General features: G+C 42.2%; 1 protein-coding gene across 3 annotated transcripts in view; it reads left to right on the forward strand.

Moving 5' to 3' along the window:
• Window positions 1-21,930, forward strand: part of PPP1R13B (protein phosphatase 1 regulatory subunit 13B) — a 69,767-nt gene that overhangs the window by 16,820 nt on the left and 31,017 nt on the right. For 2 of the 3 annotated variants that reach the window (XM_055418636.2, XM_055418637.2), the window contains exons 2-3: window positions 13,688-13,835; window positions 19,004-19,123. In XM_055418636.2, the coding sequence (XP_055274611.1) occupies window positions 13,688-13,835; window positions 19,004-19,123 (268 nt within the window). Of the gene's footprint in view, window positions 1-13,516; window positions 13,596-13,685; window positions 13,836-19,003; window positions 19,124-21,930 lie in introns of those variants that run through there. The other variant, XM_088829824.1, reaches the window with a different exon arrangement.

A 21,930-nucleotide genomic window follows, 5' to 3' on the forward strand; every position in this document is an offset into this window, starting at 1 on the left:
AGACCTTCTGGTTCAATATTAAGTCAACAGTGTAACTAAATAAACTGCTGAGGGAGAGGAAGCCTGTCTGGCTGAGAATCAAGAGACCTGATTTCAGTCTTGGTTTTGTTACTACTAAGATTTATTAGCCTTGACAAATTATTTCCTTCTCTGGGTTTCTGCTTCCTCATCTGTAGATGGGGAAAGCGGGGTGGTTATCATAGATAAGGCTCCTTTCTGGCTCCAGGATCTGATGACTGATCTTTCTGGTAGCTTAAATTTTAAATTCTCAGTGTATCTCTTTTAATCGCATTGAATGCCTTTACAAATGGATTAAGAAGCAAATGGTCATTTATGCTAAATCAGACTACCAAAAGCCCAAACAAGTTTAGTGACTAGTGAAGGGAAAATTGAGGCCCCGTCTACTGTCCTCTCAGATTTGCAGCTTAAAATGTATGTGTTTAATAGGGCTGGCGTGAGTATTACCTTGCTGCTGCTGCTGCTAAGTCACTTCAGTTGTGTCCGACTCTGTGTGACCCCATAGACGGAAGCCCACCAGGCTCCCCCGTCCCTGGGATTCTCCAGGCAAGAACACTGGAGTGGGTTGCCATTACGGAACACATTGTTTTACTTCTGTGTTTAAATATGGATTCTTGTGAGACACTGAGCACTGAGCCAACAATAGTAACTATTTTTTGCTAGCAGAGAGGGAAGAAAACTGTTTTGTAGCAGTGTATGGAGCAGCAGAATTTGGTTACATAGGCTTAGGGGAAAGAGAGACCCTTGGAGGGCACAAACATGCACCAGAACCTAAGGGAAAGGAGCAGTGACCCTTGAGAGGCTGCGCCAGACTTGTCCATGCGTGTTGGGGGGTCTCCTGTGGAGGCTTGGGTCGCCGGTGGCCTGTCCCATGCCCGGGGCGCTGGCAGCAGCAGTCCTGGGGGGCACAGCATGTTGGAGTGAGTCCTCTTGGAGGAGGTCACCGTTAGCCCTTCCATAGAGCCTGGAATGCTACCATAGGGACTGCAGACTGCAGGACGCGGCCACCTTAGGCCAAACTACAGGGGGGTCACAGCCCCACCCATCAGCAGAAAATTGGATTAAAGATGTGCTGAGCATGGCCCTTTAGTGGTAAAGAACCCGCCTGCCAATACAAGAGACTGAGAGGCTCAGGTTCAGTCCCCTAGAAGGAAAGGGCATCCCACTCCAGTATTCTTGGCTCAAGAATCCCATGGACAGAGGAACCTGGTGCTACAGTCCGTAGAGTCGCAAAGAATCAGACAGGACTGAAGCAGTTTAGCACGCATGTACGCAAGCATGAGCATGGCCCTGCACACCAGAGCAAGACCCGGTTTTCTCTATAGCCAGTCCTTCCTATCAGGAAGCTTGCATAAGCTTTTTATCCATCAGAGGGCACAGAAGAAGCAAGAACTGCAATCCTGTGGCCTCTAGAACGAAAACCACAATCACAGAAAACTAACCAAAATGATCACATGGATCACAGCCTTGTGTAACTCAGAAACTGTGAGCCATGCCGTGCAGGGCCACCCAAGACAGATGGGTCATGGTGGAGAGTTCTGACAAAACGTGGACTGCTGGAGAAGGGAATGGCACACTGCCTCAGCATTCTTGCCGTGAGAACCCCGTGAACAGCATTGCTGACGGTAAGTTGCTCAGTTGTGCCTAACTCTCTGTGACCTCATGGACTGCGGCACGCCAGGCTTCTGTGTCCATCACCTTCTCCCGGAGCTCGCTCAAACTCACGTCCATTGAGTCGGTGATGCCGTCCAGCCATCTCATCCTCTGTTGTCCCCTTCTCCTCCTGCCTTCAGTCTTTTTCAGCATCAGGGTCTTTTCCAGTGAGTTGGATCTTCATATCAGGTGGCCTAAGTATTGGAGCTTTAGCATCAGAACTTCCAGTGGGTATTCAGAGTTGCTTTCCTTTAAGATTGGCTGGTTTGATCTCCTTGCTGCACAAGGGACTCTCAAGAGTTCCTCTCGCACCACAGTTGAAAAGCATCAGCTCTTTGGCACTGTGCCTTCTTTATGATCGAGCTCTGAGAACCAGAAGTGACTACTGAAAAGAGCACCGCCTTCACTCTACGGACCTTTGTCAGCAAAGTGATGTCTTTGCTTTTCAGCACGCTGTCTAGGTTTGTCATAGCTTTCCTGCCAAGAAGCAATTGTCTTTTCAGTTTCATGGCTGCAGTCACCATCTCACCATTCACAGTGATTTTAGAGCCCAAGAAGAGAAAATCTGTCACTGCTTCCACCTCATCCCCTTCTATTTGCCATGAAGTTATGGGGCCATATGTCATGATCTTAGTTTTTTTAATACTTAGGTTTAAGCTGGCCTTTTCACTCTCCTCCTTCACCTGCATGAAGAGGTTCTTCAGTTCCTCTTCACTTTCTGCCATCAGAGTGATGTCATCTGCATATCTGAGGTTAATGATACTTCTCCTGGCAGTCTTGATTCCAGCTTGTAACTCATCCCGCCCAGCATTTCTCATGATGTACTCTGCATATAAGGTCAATAAACAGGGTGACAGTAAACAGCCCTGTCATACTCCTGTCTCAATCCTGAGCCAGTCTGTTGTTCCATACAGGGTTCAAACTGTTGCTTCTTGCCCTGCATACATGTTTCTTAGGAGGCAGGTAAGGTGGTCTGATATTCCCATCTCTTTTAAGAATTTTCCACAGTTTGTTGTGATCCACAGAGTCAAAGGCTTTAGCATAGTCAATGCAGCAGAAATAAATGTTTTTGTGGAACTCTCTTGCATTTTCAGTGATCCAGTGGATGTTGACAGTTTGACCTCTGGATCCTCTGCCTTTCTAAATCCAGCTTGAACATTTGGAAGTTCATGGTTCACGTACTGTTGAAGCCTCGCTTGGAGAATTTTGAGCATTACTTTGCTAGTGTGTGAGATGAGTGCAATTGTGCGTTAGTTTGAGCATTCTTTGGCATTGCCTTTCTTTGGGTTTGGAATGAAAACTGATCTTTTCCAGTCCTGTGGCCACTACTGAGTTTTCCAAATTTGCTGGCATATTGTTTGCAGCACTTTCACAGCATCATCTTTTAGGATTTGAAATAGCTGGAATTCCATAATGTCCACTACCTTTGTTTGTAATAATGCTTCCTAAGGCCCACTTGACTTCACACTCCAGGATGTCTAGCTCTAGGTGAGTGACCACACCATCATGGTTATCCAGGTCGTTAGGACCTTTTTGTACCTTTCTCCTATATATTCTTACCATCTCTTCTTAATCTTTTCTTCTTCTGTTAGGTCCTTACCATTTCTGTCCTTTCTTGTGCCCATCTTTGCATGAAATGTTCCTTTGGTATCTCTGATTTTTCTTGAAGAGATCTCTGGTCCTTCCCATTCTATTGTTTTCCTCTATTTCTTTGCATTCATCATTTGGGAAAACTCTCTTGTCTCTCCTTGCTATTCTTTGGAACTCTGCATTCAGATGGGTATATCTTTCCTTTTTCCTTTGTCTTTTGCTTCTCTTCTTTGCTCAGCTATTTGTAAGGACTCCTCAGACAGCCATTTTGCCTTTAGCATTTCTTTTTCTTGAGGATGGTTTTGGTCACCACCTCCTGTACAGTGTTACGAACCTCCGTCCACAGTTCTTCAGGTGCTCTGTCTATCAGATCTAATCCTGTGAGTCACTTCCACTGTATAATCATAAGGGATTTGATTTAGGTCACACCTAAATGCCCTTATGGTTTTCCCCATTTTCTTCAATTTAAGTCTGAATTTTGCAATAAGATTTTTTGCACAGAGGCCATCCAGGCTGTGGAGTAGGTTCATCTTTGGATTCTGTAATGAGTCTCTACTAATTTACTCTTCTGTATTCATACTTACAATATTTTGCTTTTCAAAGAAACATGTGTGTTATACATTTGAGTTCTTCAACTATAAAAACAGTAGTTTGTTTCTCTCTCATAACTTTTGAATAGAGATTGCTTCTTACAGTTTCCCAGGGAAGAACTTGAATAGTTCTGTGCTTTTTCTTGTTTTAGGGTTCACTGCTTTGTTCCTAAGCTCTTCAAGTGGAAACTTAAGCTTTGGAGTCGGACACTCTTGGGTCAGACACTCTGGCGCTTCTTCGTCCTGTGACCTTGGGCAGTCTTTACTCTGTCTGCAGTGACCATTGTCCCAGCACCTAGTTCCATAGACTGTTGGGAGAGCTCGATGATATGATATGGGTAAATAGCCTGTCTGCGAAGATAGTAAACACTGAAATAATAGCCGTTTTTACTATTAACAAATTGTACAAGTCCTTTGAAGTTAAGTATCTTGTTATAAACTTCAGTTCTCATTTTAAGCACCTAAGATATGTCAGTACTAGCAGAATTAAAACAGAAACACTGTAGCTCTTTATGTGTCCTACTTCCAACAAGCAGTTTTCATAAGCATAAAATACAGACAAGGTATTTATTATGAAAACTTATTTAAAAACCCTGAGATCTTGATTTTTTAAGTTAATGACAAAACTTAGGCAAGTCTTTAAAAAAATAATGGGTTTTGTGTGGAAATTAGTAACTTAATGTTTAGTTTTCCTTTTATAGTGATTTCCAGATCCTGGGTACAGTTGTTATTGAACAGTGCTAACATCAAACTTCTTCCGTGGACCTCACCTAATTAGGTGAAACCCTATCCACCATATCACTCTGCTGTACCAACTGTGGTCTGTCTTGTTTCATTAGGACGTCTTATCATGGTTCATGTCATTAGTGGCTGAATTTAGATTCCATGAAGCCCAAGAGACAGCTTTTGAAGTTATTTTTTTTCTTTATAAATGGCATAGATAATCTCCAGGCACTGAAACTTTTGTTTTCTACACTTGAGTTTTGCTTAGTTTTCTAAAGAGGAGAAACATTTTGAAAATAGTAACTCAGAGCTTTATAAGCAAATTCAGAGTAGCATCCTGGTGTTTACAAGAGCTGGCTCAAACCTGAAGGACAAAATCGAGCCATTTGTAAAAAGATAGGAGGGCTATTGGACTTACTTTTCTATGTAAATTATGTTCTGATTTTGTACAGATAGTATTGTCTATACACATGATTATATTAAAGTGCTCTTCAGAGACGTTGTTTTACTAATTATTCCTGTTTTGAGTTTTCTTTCCTGCTGGCAGAAGGATTAGTACTTGACTTTTGGTATTAGCAGACGTGAAAAAACAGGATTTGTCTAATTATAAATCTTTATTACTAGAGAAAAGAAAAATAAATACAAAGAAATGATATACTATTTATTTAAAGTTATTTCCATTGGGAAAAATACTGATTGAATAGGTTGAATAACTAGTATAGCTAGATATTTTTTAAATAAGTTTATTGATATACAATTCATATACGCTCACATTCATGCCTTTGAAGTATGCAATTTAGTGGTTGTAATGTATCCAAAGTTTTGTGTAACCATCACCGCTAGCTAAGTTTAGAACGTTTTCATCACCCCAAGAAGAGCTCTGGTACCCATTAGCAGTCACTTCCTATCCCTCTTGCCTCTCATCCCCTGGCAACCACTAATCTACTTTCTGTGTGGATTTTCTTACTCTGGACATCCTGTGTAAGTGGAGTCATACAGCATGTGAGCTTTTGTATCTGTCTTCTTTTGCTTGGCATCGTGTTTCTAAGGTTTATCCATTATCTGAGGAATGTAGCATTCTCTTCATTCCTTTTTATGGGCAAGTAATATTCCATTGTATAGACAGATATACGACATTTGTTTATCTGTTGATTGGTTTTGACTGTTCTCGCTTTTTTGCTGTCATGACTGTAACTGTAGTTATGCTATCATTTTTTTGTTCAAGTTTTTGTGTAGACATACTTTTCTAGGGTATATACCTAGGATTAGATCAGTGTTTTTCAAAAATAAATATAGGAATATATTTTCTTGAATTTTACAAAGAAATATATAGAAAAAGGAAGCCTTATTCTGAGAATTGTTAATATACCTAATTTAAAATTTTGTAAGGTCAGTAAAATGTAATTAGAACATCTGTTAGGAGATCGTCTTTGTAGTTGAATAATTAGAAAAAAATGCATGATTTCTTTATTCTGGTTTCCTTGTATGATTAACTTGTGCATTTCAGATTCTTTCAACTGTAGACACTAGATAGGACTTGGTTAATTGAGAAGTTATTTAGTAATGGCAAGTATATTGTAAGTACGAAGGTATTTATTAAAATTTTGCTGTTTTTCTTTTTTCTTTACGAGTGGTTTAGAGTAGTGATTCAGACTGTAGCTTTGAAGTCAATCAGATCAGGGTTAAATCCTGGTCTGGCATTCATTAGCTCGGTGACCTTGGACAAGTTATTTAACCTTTCCAAGTTTCTTTTCCCTAATGTGTAAAATGAAGGGTAGTATTTGTCTCATAGAGTTGGTGTGAGAATTGAGAATGTGTGAAGTGCAGATGGCAGTGCCTAGAAATAAGTACTGGTAAACGTTGATGGGCGCGATTGCTCATTTGACCCTGGTGGGTTTCACAAGGCCCTGAAAGCAGTGTCTCCCAAACTTCACGAACCAGGACCCACACTAAGAAGCGCCTTTTACAGGATGCCCCAGACTTACACACACTCTTGGGTCTCTCTGCATGAATACAGGTGGTCAGTATTTCAGGAGACGGCACTGAACCTGTATCTTGTGTAGTGCACTCTTATTTTTTTTTATTTTAAATTAATAGACGACTCTTTTCTAGAACAGTTTTCGGTTTCCAGAAAAATTGAGGCCCAGTTTTCCCTATTACTAAACATCTTGCTTTAGTGGGGTGCGTTTGTCATAGCTAGTTCATACATTATTAACTAAAGACCATAGTTTCCATGAGGGTTCACTGTGTCTGTTGCACAGTTCTGTGGGTTTTGACAAATGTCGAGCATCTTTCATCTTCCAATATAGTATCATAGTGAGTAGTTTCACTGCCCTAAAAAATTCTTAGTGCTTCATTTACTCATCCTTCCTTCTGCCCTCACCTCCTGGCAACTACTGATTTTTTTTTTAACTATCTGCACAGTTTTTTGTTTTTCAGAATGTCATTTAATTAGAGTCATACAGCATGTAGCCTTTTCAGACTGCTTTCCTTCACTTAGGCACGTGTGTGTGTTTCCTGTGTCTTTTTGTGTCTTGATGGCCGTTTTCATCGCCGCTTGGTATCCTTTGTCTGGATGCACCACGGTTTATCCGTTCATGCACCTACTGAAGGATACCTTGGTGACTTCCAAGCTTTGACAGTTGCGAGTAAAGCTACTATAAACATTCATGCGTAGGTTTTTGTCTAGGTATAAGTTTTCAACTCATTTGGATCGATACCAAGAATCTTTAATTGTTAGATCCCACAGTAAGAGTGCGTTTAGTTTAGTAAGAAGCTGTGAGACTGTCTTCCAGAACGGCTGTACCGTTTTACATTTCCACCAGCAACTTCCTGTGCTCCATTTCTTCACCACCGTTTGGTATCTTCAGTGTTCTGGATTTTGGACATTCTGTTAGGTGGGTGGTGCTTTCTTTGATGAGGTGTGTAGATCTTTTATCCACTTTTTGATTGGGTTCTTTGTTTTCTTATTACTGAGTTTTCGGCACCCCACTCCAGTGTTCTTGCCTGGAGAATCCCAGGGACGGGGGAGCCTGGTGGGCTGCCGTCTATGGGGTTGCACAGAGTCGGACATGACTGAAGCGACTCAGCAGCAGCAGCAGCATATTTAGGATTCAAGTTCTTTATCAGTTATGTATTTTATAAATGTTTTCTCCCAGGCTGGTCTTTTCATTTTCTTAATAATTTGTGTCTGTGTATATGTGTGTGTTTGGGTTTTTCCCGTTTTCATTTTATACTGAAGTGTGTTGATTTGCAGCATATGATAGTACTGGTTTATACTGTTCTGCTCCATTAAAGAGAAACTGGCCCCGAGGGCACTGCCTGACCGTACTGCATGTGAGTAGCTCACAACCTGTGGCTGAAAATCGGTGTTTGTTCTGTTTCTGTGACGCTCACGTGAGCAGCATCCGTAAAGCAGTGGACGTTGTGCACAGTGATTCCCTGCACTGAGGAGTAGGGGTGTCAGGAGTTGATACTGCCCTTTTCCTATTCAGGGATTCTTTAAGTTTTGGAGACTAGATTAAATTTGCTCGGCTGCTTCACCTCTACACATGCTGTGGACTTACGGCTACCTAGTCTTTATGAGAAGGTTCGTGAGTTTTGCATTTCTACAAGGTTTTAGACAGGTTCCCCCAAAGGCATATGCTTTTAAATACTGGAGGGACTAAATAAGTTAGGTGAAGGGAAGCCGAGATGTATATTTTGTATTCCCAGGAATAGTGTAAAACCAGATTTCACCAGTTCAAGCTATTGAGAGGAAGTTTTCATATGATGGAATATGTATTTTTAAAGCACTGAATGATTAAAGCAAATAAAACCAGTGACTTGAACTAAACATAATTGATATGGTTTTTGAGGATCTAATTTAAAGGTCACTTAACTGTATTAGTTTCTACTTATGAATAGATGCAACTCAAATATTTAAATGTATCTGTCCTCTCAAGAGTGTTAAATGTTTCTCACTTATTTAGAAAAAAATTTTTCATTATTCTTCAAAGGCTAGTTCTAGTTCTTTGCCAAAATAGTACAAGTTTTGTTATGGAGATTGAACTTAATATGATCTTACTAAACTATTCATTCTTCTCCTGAGTTAATTCTTTTCCCCAAAATTTGCAGGTGTGTGTTGGGGGAGAGGTGGAACTCACCCCCTGCACCCTGCAGTGCCACCTTGTGGAAAGCGGGAAGGCTTTACCAAGGGATGTCTGTGATGTCTAGGTTTGAGTGGAATCTGCCAAATATCACATGCGTGTGTACAGGCTTCTGACTTTTACACTAGCATTTTTAAAAGGTTCTTTTCCTTCTAGTGTGGAGTAACTCAGCAACTAGAGGGGTATAATATTGATCTTTTTTTCCTATTTGAGACCTTGAAGGTAGTATGAGAAGGCAGACACCTACCCTTTGTGATGCAGCCGACTTTAAAAACAGTTCCTGTATATACTTGGGGGAGTTTATTGAGAGCCTACTATGTGCCAGGCTTTGCTCTTGGCAGTAAATACTGCAGTGAACTAAGTCCCTGCTCTTCCAGGAGCTTAAGTTCTAGTGGAAGGAGACAGAGGATAAGCACACACACACAGCTCACACAGGTGTGTGAGGTGGTGGTGAACACGAAGGAAACACAGTGGCGCGAGGCTGCCGTGAGGTGGGAGGCCGCTCTCGACAGGCCGGTCAGTGGGGCGAGGCCGCAAAGGCTCCACCGAGGCAGCTCCTTACACCCGTGCTCGGTGCCCGGTGACTTGCTTTATGCGGCTCAGACGTTGTTGAGAGTGAGGATAAGGTGCCCTCTTAAGGGATTCGATATGGTTGTGCTGGGAGCTGCCTGCTAGGCTGCTCCATCTTTCACTTACCAAGTACCACTTATTAGTATACTTCACTCAGGCTCTGAGTTAGAGAACACAAGTGCTGCTCGCAGCGGCCTATGGCGTTTTGGAGTTTTAAAACAACTTTTTAGAAAGTAAAAATATATACAACTTGGGACACACTTAGATAATTTGAAGAGCAGGTAACAGGCTCACACCTCACCCCTGTGAGTCACAAACGCTGTTTCAGTCGAGGATATAATCATGAAAACCATTGATAATTTAGTGCAAGAACGTTGTGCCAGAAATAGCCACAGTCTGTTACAGGGGAGCAAAAGAGGAGGCTCTGACTCTTACCAGGTCAGGATGGAGAGACAGCGTGTCAGGAAATGCTCCCCAGAGGCGGTGGACGACTGCGGACGGTGGAGGAGGAGGGACGGGGCCGGCAGAGTCTGTCAGCGTGGCTTGTCTGGGCAGAGGGGACGGTGTGAGAAAAGGCGTATACGGCGCCTTATCCTCATACGCTCTGCTTGTGGCAGCACACAGTGTAAGTCTGTGTGTGCTTTTCTGACTGTGGTTAACCAGATCTCTTATTTTCAATATATTAATCTTTCAGGAAGAATGAACAGTAACTTCTTTTTTTCTTTGTCGTCTTAACCCTTAACTCTATTGGGTTTCATCTCTATACATACTATTAAGAAAGAAAAAAATAGCACTACCCCTTAGATTGTGACATGCTGTCCATTGTAAGATATATTGTGATTTCAAAGATACTTTAAAAAATGCATCTAGAGTGAATGCACATGTTACTTCTGTTTGAGATCCTTCCATTTCTTTTAATCTGGGAAACCTTGCTGTAATAATGGTAGCAGCCCATGCCTTTTCAGCTCTAATTTTAGAAGATGCTTTAGGAAGTATGTAGCATCCAGGTCAATGCCAGCTTAATGTATCTAAAAAGCTTTTAAATCTCATGATTGTAATGAAGTTAGCTTTGACTGAGTAGTAGAGATTAGAGGAAATGGATTTTGCCAAGATTAGGAAAGATAGGGTTTAGTAAAGACTTTAAAATAGAATTAAAAACTGAAATAATGTGTATGACTTTTGGGTCATTTATCTGGGAGTTCTTAACTTTTTAGAATTAATGTTCAGACTCACAACTTTGCCATTCTGCCTCTCCTCTGCTTCTCCCATCACGTTGAACTTATTCACAAGTCTTGGTAATTCAGAAAGCATCCCCAGAGTGTCATGCCATCATTCATTCTGACAACAGGTTCCTAAAGAAATCTGCTTTCTGAGCAGAGAAGCACAAGCCGTGCCTTTACAGATGCCACTCTGTGCCCGTGGCGGGTGTGAGCGTGCGAGACTGGTTCTGGCCAGAGGCCCGGCTTCCCTGAGCACGTGGTTGTGTAAACCTTCACTGGCTCAGAGTATAGAGAACCAACCGTGGGCCCTGTTGTGGGTGTGGGGGTGCAGGATGAGGCTGAAAGGGGTGAAGAACCAGGAGAAGCAGGAACCCCTCCTGGTCATGAGTGAGCTGGAGTTACCGCACTTGAAGAGAAGATAATTTAAAAAAGTTTTTTCGCTGCCTTGAAATTTCGATTTATAAGCTGTGGTTTGGGAACATATATTGTGAGATCTTGAAAAGCACAGACTGTGAGATCACGTGGGAGATATTTACCGTGTGGGTTTGTGATCAGTTGTGGCCAGCTCTGTGACCCGTGGACTGTCGCCCGCCAACCTCCCCTGTCCAGGGGATTTCCCAGGCAAGAATATGCCAGTGGTTTGCCATTTCCTACTGCAGATTTACCATGAGAACTGTAAAATAAGTGTGGAAATAAAAATAAAAATCTATTCTCATTGCTCTCGTGAAACTGGTATAGCATTAAGGCCCTTAAAGTTCTGGACTTGTTTGTACTAGATCCAGGATTTACCTGCTTTATTCCAAAGTATACAGACTCCAAGCCAGTTATGTTAGTGTTTAAAAGATCCCCGACATTTAAAAATTTGTCTGGATCAGTGAGCAGAGAGAACTTTTTATTTCTTGTAAAATAGAACTGGGTTTATAATTTCCGGAAGGACTGAATGAAAATGCTTGTTTGCTGAACGGGTTGGAGGTATCCTCCTGAGAGCATGGGTAGCGTTTCTTCGGTCTGTGGTGTGGTGGAGACTTCCCATTTTGTGTGTCATTCGTGGAGTTGACCAGATTGCAGGGAGCCTCGCAGGCATCAGACACTGATCAGGAAGTGGAATGAAAGATTCCAAAGTGAATTGCCTGGAGCCTAGTGAGGGAGGGAAACAGGCTGGCGCTGTGATGTAATAAAGGTGTGTGTGAAGGGTCACTGGGTCACAAAGGAAGGAACAGGTAGCCTCCCTGGTGAGGGAAGGCAGTGAAGGGAGGCTTTGCAGAGGTGGCAGCATCTGAGCTGAGTTTTGAAGGGTGAACAGGAGTTTACAGGCCAACAGGAAGGGCCCTGGGGCGGAGGGCCAGTGGCCTGAGGGAGCTGGGGAGGAGGCAGCGAGGTTGAGCACAGGGAGGCGCTAGGACCGGAAGGCCAGGGAAGCGGTGAGGAGGTTTCCCTTGATGGGAGCCCGCAGCTTATCCTGTCCTCCAGGCTTTCTGGAAGGGCGTTCTGTGGCCATCCAAGCCCCGCGAGAGTCTCCGGGAGAAAAGTTAGAGATTCACATGAACACAGCAATGTTAGCCGCTGAGTGCTCAGTAAAGAGCCCAGTTTCCTGTTTATAAACCAGAAGAAATGTTTGGGGAAGGATGGCTGTTAGGCGGTACGAGGCTCCTGAATGTTTTAAGCCAGGAAGTGACTTCACTTGGTTCAGGTTTAGAGAGGGAACTGGTGACATGGTGACAGCCACAGGGCAGGTGGGGTGAGAGGAGACGGGGGCCCAGGGAGCAGTTCGTAACTGTGACTGGTTCTGGTCAAATAAAGCCTGGCCACCAGTATAGAGATGTTTAAATCTCAGAAGTTGGGCATGTAGGGCACTTCTAAGAAAAGAATGTTGTACTAATAAACTATACTAAGATACTCAGTTGACAGCTGAGATTTTGAGAAGGGAATTTGGGGACAAATACAGATTTTGCTTCTGACTTTGATCAAAGATTAAACAAATATTCTATATTGTCTGATTAAAGAAAATCTTTGGTTTAAATTTTACTTTAGGAGTAATGTTTTTAAAAATCCCTTCTCATATAGTATGTCTTGAGTTCTTAGGTCAAAGTGATAGGTTTTGGTGTTTTTTTTTAGATTAAAAAAAATAATACTGGACAATTTTTATTTTTTGAAACTATAATATGCTTTCATTTAAAAACCATTTTCATTTTTTTACTGTGATATATTTTTCTTCCATTTAAAAAAATAAATTGGATTTTTGGTCTTTCTAGTACCAATTTTTAGGAGCCTTTAGATATTGAGGGCTTCCCTTGTGGCCCAACTGGTAAAGAATCCACCTGCAATGTGGGATACCTGGGTTTGATCCCTGGGTTGGGAAGATCCCCTGGAGAAGGGAACGGCTACCCACTCCAGTATTCTGGCCTGGAGAATCCCATGGACTGGATAGTCCATGGGGTCGCAAAATCAGACACGACTGAGCGACTGTCACTTTCACTTTAGACATTGAGATTGACTTTTTATATGTGGTGTGAGTTACAGATATTTTCCCCCAGGTTGTCTTTTTTGCTTTGTAAAAGATCCTTGTATTTAATTACTTGAGTATATCTTATAATGGTTTTTCAATCATAGTTAGAAAGGGCTCTGTACTCCAAGGTTACAAAAAAATTTACCCAGTTTTAGTTTAGAATTTTTATAACTTTGTTATTTATTTTAAAATATTTGATTAGGAACTTATTGCTTGTGTATAGTATGCAATATAAATCCATTTTTTTTCCAGTTGGGTATATTAATTATTCAAGCATCATTCACTGAATAGTCTTCCCTTGTCAGTTTTGAGGTGCCTCCTTCATCATTTGCCATTTTATGTTTCTGGACTTCATAGTTTGTCCCGTTGATCTGTTTATGTTCTGGTGCCTTATTAAGTTCTGGTGCCTTACTTAACCATGTTGAGGCTTTATAATGTCCAGTGGTGCTTGTTCCCTTCTAATACTCCTCTTTGGGCACTTTCCTGACTTGTCTTACATTTTAATTTTTCAACATGAACTTTAGAGTGAGCCTAACCTGTCCTGTAAGCGTTGTGGCTGGATGGAGTGGTGGTAGGAAGATGGGGAAATCATTTTTAATTTGCAAGTTAATCTTTTTATTGCTTAATGACTCTTAAGTTGTAGCTTTAATTTAATCTTTTTTCTTACAGATGATATTAACCGTGTTCTTAAGCAACAATGAACAGATTTTAACAGAAGTTCCTATAACACCAGAAACAACGTGTCGTGATGTTGTCGAATTTTGCAAAGAACCTGGAGAAGGCAGTTGCCATTTAGCTGAAGTGTGGAGGGGAAATGGTATGTATTAGACTCTATAAAGGTGACCAAGTATGTGAAATCTGATGTTTGTTGAATGCAGAATTTTGTTCCTGGTTCTTTGTTATCTGAGGTAGTAAGGAATTGAGAAATTAAAAATTTGTTATATCACATGGGGATAGGATGTTATAAATGCTATTTTCAAAAAATTGTGTTATAGCAAGGAGCTCAACCCAGTGCTCTGTGACAACCTAGAGGGGTGGTTGGGAGGGACGTTTAAGAGGGAGGGGATATATGTTTAAATATTAATAGTAAGCCCTTCATAAATATTTATTAAATTGGAAAGAGTTAAGGCTGGCTCTTACATTTAAGGACTTGCCAGCTAGCTGGGCAGAGAAGATCAGTGCAGGTAAAAGGATTGCGGAATGCAGAGAATTCTGCAGAATAGCAGAGACTCTAGCGGAGGGGCTGAGTTGAGCTGGGATGAGATGTGCCAGCTGAGGGAAGCAGTGTGACGGAGGGGCTGGAGAAGAGCCTGGCCAGGCTGCGCCCCTCAGACAGCTCTGAGAGGAGGCGCTGAGGTGGGCAAGGCCTCCGCGCCAGCAGCGAGTGGAGGAAGGGGCGGCATGTGCCCGCGGCCCCGCGTCAAGGGGCAGGAGAGCACCGCTAGACGTGTCGCCCTCGAGACAGGTGTCCAGGTGGATGCGTTTAAAGGACATTCAGGCATAGTCAGTGACTTCTTAACACTTCTTAAAAGCGAGTTCTAACTGAGGCATAATTGGCGTACAGCATTATGTCTGAAATGTACCCCATGATGGTTTGGTTTTTGTATGTATTGTGAAATGATCACCACAGTGAGTCTAGTTCACATCCGCTGCCATACACAGTTGGAGAATATTTGTTCTTGTGATGAGCACTTTTACAATCTACTCTCTTAGCGACTTCACACCTACAGTTACAGTGTTAACTGTGATCACCATGCTGTGCACACATCCCGAGTAAGAGTTCTTTATGTGCTCTAGTGCAAGTCCCTAATCAGCTGTGTGATTTATAAATGTATTCTTTATGTATTCTATGTACTCTAGTGCGAGTCCCTAATCAGGCGTGTGAGTTATCTATGTATTCTTATGTATTCTTTATGTACTCTAGTGCAAGTCCCTAATCAGGTGTGTGAGTTATAAATGTATTCTTATGTATTCTTTGTATTCTTTATGTACTCTAGTGCAAGTCCCTAATCAGGTGTGTGAGTTATAAATGTATTCTTATGTATTCTATGTATTCTTATGTATTCTTTATGTACTCTAGCACAAGTCCCTAATCAGGTGTATGAGTTATAAATGTATTCTTTATGTATTTTATGTATTCTTATGTATTCTTTATGTATTCTAGTACAAGTCCCTAATCAGGTGTATGATTTATAAATATTTTCTGTGTTAGCCTTCACATCTGGAGTAAAATCTTCAAGGACACACTGAGAGAAACTTGACTCTGATAAATGGTGGACCATCCCTGAAGTAACAGGAAGAGGCCAGGTCCTCAGGTGTCAGTCTGACAAACAGGAAGGGGGTGAAGTAATGGTGGCTTTAGGGGTTGGATATTAGAGTCTGGTCGTTCCCGCGTTGTGTGCTCTTCTCTAGCCTCTCAGCGCTATTGTCTCTGTTGCTTGTTGTCACTTCTAACTCCTGGTCAGCCTCTTATATTAGCCTGGGAGAGCCCCGTGGTCCCGGCTGCTGGACGATGCTAGTTTCTTACATGAGTCTTGAGCTGCTGCTGTCCTTGGCTCCATGGCCATCTGAAAGCATGGCCCAGGGTTTTACCCCATCGAGAATGAGGCCTGCCTCCCTGCAGAACAGATGGTCACAGCCTGCTGCTCCCATTGTCCAGAGCAGTCCCCGACACCTGGCCCCCCAGCCTTCACTCTCCTTGAATCTTGTGCCTCCTCTTTGCTTCAATACCGTCATTGTGTTTATCAAAACAGGACAGTGGCTTTCATCTCTTCCTCCGTCATTGGACTAAAATTGCTGAAGGCGGGGACTTGTTTACCATCATACCTGCAGTGCCCAGCCTGGTGCTCATAGCAGGCCCTGAGTAAACACATCATTGAGTAGATTGGGCTGCAGAGCGAAGTCTTGGCAAGATGGTGGCGGTTGAGGTTCAGAGGAAGGAAGAAAGCACAGCCTTTCTCAGTCTTTTTACCCTGGAGGAGCGATTCAAGTGATTTTCAGATTTTGGAGAACTCTTTGCATAAAATCTTTGCATCTGTTACTCATGGTATGCTCATGCATCAGTGTTCATAAATAGAATACTCCAATATAATCGTCAGTGCTTTTACAAATGTTAATATTTATTTGGCCATGTCGGGTCTCACTTGCAGCATGTGGGATCTTCACTGTGGCACAGAGTGCGCAGGCTCGGTAGTTGTGGCTCGAGGGCTTAGTTGCTCCACCAAACATGGGGTCTTAGTTCTCCCACCAGGGATCAAACGCACGTCCCCTGCATTGCAAGGCAGTTCTTAAGCACCAGGGAAGTCCCTGTCAGTCCCCTGTTGAGAAGAGAGTATTTCTGTGTGGATCTGTGTATTGGTCTGCTCAGGCCACCAGAACCGAGTCCCACAAACTGGGTGGCTTAAATAACAAATTCGTTGTTTCATTTTTTCGCAGCTCTGGAGGCTAGAGGTCTGACTTCAGGGTGTGAGCAGGGCTGGTTTCTCCTGAGGCCTCCCTCCTCGGCTGGTGGAGGGCCATGCCTTCTCCCTGTGTCCTCCTCTGGCCTCCTCTGTTTGGGTGTCCTCGTCTCTTCTTAGAGGGACACCAGTCACATTGGATTAGGGCCTACTCTAATGACCTGATGTTTACTTTCTACCTCCTTCCAAGATCCCGTCTCCAAATAAGGTCCTATTCTTGTGGAGGAATAGGGTCAGGACTTCAGCATGTGGGTTTCCGTGTGAGGGGACACAGCCCAGCCTGCAACAGCCTATTCGCTTGACCAGCTTATTATCCTGCTCTCATCCGATTCCCTTCCTCACACAGGGTGTCAGCTTTAATGCAAATCAGGTGGGCAGGTAGGACCTTCAGTTTTTCTTTTTGTGAAGTCTCCTACTTGGTGGTTTTTGGGTTTTTTTTTGCCTCTTCCAAGAATGCCTGAAAGTTGTATTATAGATTTCTCCATTACATACAGTGTTAATGAGGTATAGTACTTATTACATGATATATGCAGGGTAGTTTTGTTTTCACTTTAAAACAGAAATAACATTTTAGTTAACCTTTATTTAAAAAAGCTACTGAAGCTTAGTTTGCTTTTCTTAAAGTTAATCTTTCCTTAAAAAATTTTTTATTTGTAAAGGGAAACAAATTTTTTCAAATAACTGGCTTAAGGAAAAATTAGATTTAATATTTATAAAGTTATGCTCAGACTTGGTGAAATTATGCTCAGATTTAAGTGAAGATTATGTGAAAGTCACTCAGTCATGTCCATCTCTTTGTTACCCCATGGACTATACAGGGGTCAGAATACTGGAGTGGGTGGCCTTTCCCTTCTCCAAGGGATCTTCCCAACCCAGGGATTGAACCCAGATCTCCTGCATTGCAGGTGGATTCTTTACCAGCTGAGCCACAAGGGAAGCCCAAGTGAAGATTATAAGTTGATTTTAATTAATGTGAAAAAAATTTGTAAGCCAAAACAATACTAATAAAAATATGGCCTAAGATAAAATTTTATGTTAAATTGAGGGACATGATTAGTCTTAAATTCCACAGCTATAGCATTAGAATATACATGTTTTTAAAAAAATTTTATAGGCATATATCCACAAAAATTGTTACTTTCAAAACTAAATCATGCTACAGTTTGACAGAAAACAACAAAATTCTATAAAGCAATTATCCCAATAAAAAAGCAAATTAAAAAAAAATACGGAATGGTAATATTGAATATTTCTTTAGTGTTCAGTTTGTGCCTGCTTCTTGCTGTACAGATACTCAGTTCTGAGTTGAATTAACCGAGATGAGACGGTTTACGTCCTTGCCCCTGAGGTTTGTTGAATAAGACAGAGCTCGCCTGCACATGTAGGAAGGCGAAACAGCAGCAGCACAGTGTGCGTTGTGCTTCTGTGAATGGCGGGGTTTTCTTCCTGTGGAAGTCTGGCCCTTCTCGCGAGCCGAAATTTAAATCACATCCTGTGTGTATGATGGGGCTGTTACACGCGCACGTCTTTCTCCTGACTTGATCTGAGCAGGAGTCTCTCACCCAGCCTTGCTCCTGTGTTGAGAGGAGAAGTGCAGTTCAGTTCTGTCCTGCTCCTCCCAGGGCAGGCCGTTTTCTACCAGCCTCAGGACCTGCCAGGATCCTTCAGCACTTTCAAGCACCAGCAGCAGTGGGAACATTTCAAGATTTCCTTTCTTTCCCTTTAAATTGAGAGAAAATTCACATAGCATAAAAATCCTCATTTGGGGGTACAGCTTTGTGGGTTTTAGGACATTCTCAGTGCTGTGCAGCCATCTGCGAACTCTCTGCCCTCCGTCTCTCCCACCCCAGCCCCTGGAAGCCACTGTTTGACTGTCTGGCTGTGTGTTTGACTCTTCCAGGTACCTCATATAAATTGAATCATAGAGTGTGTGACTCTGATCTGGCTTTTTTCACTTGGCTTGCTTAAGGTTCATCCATGGTGTAGCACTCATCGATACTTAATTCCTCTTTTTGGCTAAAATTACCCATTGTATGATATACAGCGTTTTATTTATCCTTTCATCAGTTAGTGGAAATTTGGGTTGTTTCCACTTTTTGGCTGCTGTGAACATTCTCGTGCAAGTGTTTGTGTGAGCTAGCTACATTGCCAGGAAGTGTGTGTCAAGCTTTTGTACATCTGATTGCCACCTGTAGCATTTTAGTGAATAATAAGATTTGGGCAGTTTGTTAATGCGTTCCTTTGAAAGAGTGGGAGGTACACTGCTTCATGGTAAATGCAATAAAGGACATTTTCCCCATGTTCCCTATTTAATGTTGCAAAGTTGCTTTTATGATTACTTCTTTGTGTTTATAGTTTTGCTTTTATTTCATTGAAGTTAAAATTTAGTGCTTGTAATATCCTTGAATTCTAATATATATGTGTGTACGTTTATTTAAATTTATTTTTATTCATTTTTTACTTTTCATAGGATTCATTTTGTTTGTCTCTGGGAAAAGTAAGAATTTTTTTGTTTGTTTTTTCCTAGAGCGTCCCATACCCTTTGATTATATGATGTATGAACATCTTCAGAAGTGGGGGCCTCGAAGGGAAGAAGTGAAATTTTTCCTTCGACATGAAGATTCCCCAACAGAGAGCAGTGAACAAGGTAGATAAGTGCTTTCCCCCCATTTGCTAATTTTTGCCATGAAAGTTAATTTAAGAAAAATAGGAATAAGTGTTAAATTATTCCCCTGTTCACTCACAAGTGGTGAGAGGGAGAGTTGGTGTCTCATGGGGTTTTACCCCTGTTACTGCCGTTTATGGTTCCTTCACACTTGCAGGCTCCCAGCCCTTGCTTCCTCAGGATCCTGAGTCAGTCACATAATGCATGAAACACGTGCGTGGACCTGCTGCCAGAAGGGACTGTTTTTGATAAATATCACATGGTTGAAACCTCTGGATTTTAAGAATAGATGAAACCATGAAAGCATCATAAAAATTCTGAGAAATACGTATATGTGTATATGAAGAGAGAGAACGAAAAAAAAAAGAGCACCCCTAAGTGGGGAGCTGCCTAGTGGCCTGGCAGTTAGGGCCCCAGGCTGCCACTGCCATGGCTCAGGTCAGTCCCTGGCCTGGGAACTGAGGCCCTGCAAGCCTTGTGGCACGACAGCAACAACACAGTATACACACAAGACCAGAGCATGACGCTGAACCGAAACAGAGGAGGCAGTTACTCACAAGCAGCAACAAGCTGCGTGTCAGTAACCATCCTAAAGCAAAGTCAAAAGACAAAATATAAACTGGGAAGTAGCATTTATAGCTCATATTGCAAAGGATTCGTTACCTTTATGTAAAATAAGAAAAAAGCCAGTAAAATAAAATGGGCAAAACATACAGACATGTAGTTCATAGCAAAGGAAATATACAGATGTCCAGCCATACTCCTAAAAAAGACATGCAGGGCAAACACTGAGATACTGTATTTCACCTGTCACATCGGCAGAGATTAGAACATTTAGTAAGTGTTGGCAAGGACGCTGAGAAACAGGCAGTCTTCCACACGGTTGGCAGCTTCTGTAGAAGGCACTTTAGCAGTATGTATTACACTTAGAAAACCTTTTACCGGACAACCTGATTTTCGAGCATGATCCTGTAGCTGTGTCTGCACACACAAAATGACACTTCCACAGTGTGACTCACGGGGTGCCGCTGGTAGGAGCAGCCGTCGGTGCCTCCAGGGGTGTCGGCTGAAGAAACCCGAGCGAGTCTGCACCGTGCCTGTCCCGAGCCGCCTCCTCCACTCGTCCCCGAGTAAGCACAGCATACACGCGTGCCGCCTTCTGTGTGACAGATGAAAGTGTAATGGTGTGTTCTGCGTTGGCTGGTGTGTGTGCGCAGTATCTTTGGAACCATCAGTAAGAAACTGCTCACATGGCTAGCCTCGGGGGAAGGAGAGAGGGAAAATTGGTCCTGTATAGCTTCTTGTTCCTTTTGAATTTTGAACAGTAGGAATATGCGACTTGTTTTGACAGCTTGTTCTTGGAGTATAGATGAGCTACAGTGTTGTGTTAGCTTCAGGTGTGCAGCAGAGGGAATCGATTGTGCTATACATGTGCCCACACTCTGAAGATTCTGTTCTCATGGAGGCCACTACAGAACGTTGAGTACTCTATGCTACACAGCAGGTTCTGATTAGTTACCTGTTTTATATACAGGAGTGTGCATATACCAATACCAATCTCCCATAAATTATTCATTTTTTAATTAAAATTTAAATAAGGGAATCTTTTTTTTTTTTTGGAAAGCATATACACTGTACAGTTAAGAAAAAATCCCTTAACTTGTTGTTTAACAGTGTTTGTGGATTACCTCTGGTATTAAAAATAAAAAATTGGAAGGACATCCTTTTGCCAAAAGAAGATTATTTTATTGCAGATTACCCGTTTGTTTCTTTTTGTTTGTTTTGTTTGGGCCATGCCGTGGAGCGCGTGGGATTAGTTCCCCGACCAGGGGTGAACCCTAGGTCATTGGAAGCAAGGAGTATTAGCCATGGGACTGCCAGGGAAGTCCTTATTGGTGTGTTTTTTTAAAACCAGTTTTTTTTTTTTTTTTTTAATGGGCAGAATATACAAACATGCAGTTCATAGCAAAGAAGAAATGTATATGGCCTGGGAATATATGGAAAGATGTTCATCCATACTCCTAAAAAAAGCAATGCAGGGAACACAGTGAGATACTGTATTTCCCCGTGTCATGTCAGCAAAGTTAGAATGTTTAATAAGTGTTGGCAGAACTAAAGGACATCCCGCACTTCAAAGAGTCGGAATTCTCTCTGTGGAAGCTAGAGGGGAGCTTGGGGGATGTTTCCTTCCGTCACCTTTACACTTGGGGGAACAGGAGCTTAGTGTGTAAAGGAACTTGACGTAGGTCGTGTGCAGAGCGTTAGCTGGAATGCGGAGCTGATGGAACGGAGTTTGGAGCGGACCCTGCCTGGGTTCAGCACTAGTCCTGCTGCTTGCTCAGTGTGGGCCGTGGGCGCCTGACTTCACAGCCCTGTGCCTCCGTCTCCTTGTGTGTGTGGTTCATAGGCTGTGGTGGCAGTTAATGAGGTGTCCTGGTGCGGTGCTCACTAAATGTCAGCTCTTGCTGTTTTCTGATTTTGGAGTGCAAAATCATCATGTTTCTTCTTTACCATCAGAGATTAAGTGACACTTGATAGAATTTCTCTGTGTTTTATATAATTCTAATTTGATTGTTTATTGTTTGGGAGAAACAGCAATTATAGAATATTAAATTAACCCGCGCGCCTTATTTTGTAAAAGTACTATTACTTTTAGTAAAGAATTTAATTTACCTTGTAAACTGGTAGATGCCACACTCCAGAATGTGTGTGTGAGTTTTTGCTAACAGGAAATAGCTTCTGTGAAGTGCCTTTGTGTGTTATGTGGTTGTTCGGTTGCATGCTCTGTC

This window comes from Moschus berezovskii, chromosome 21 (genome assembly GCF_049115385.1).
Source record: "Moschus berezovskii isolate FMDL1 chromosome 21, NW_MosBer_1.0, whole genome shotgun sequence".
Classification (NCBI taxonomy): Eukaryota; Metazoa; Chordata; class Mammalia; order Artiodactyla; family Moschidae; genus Moschus; species Moschus berezovskii.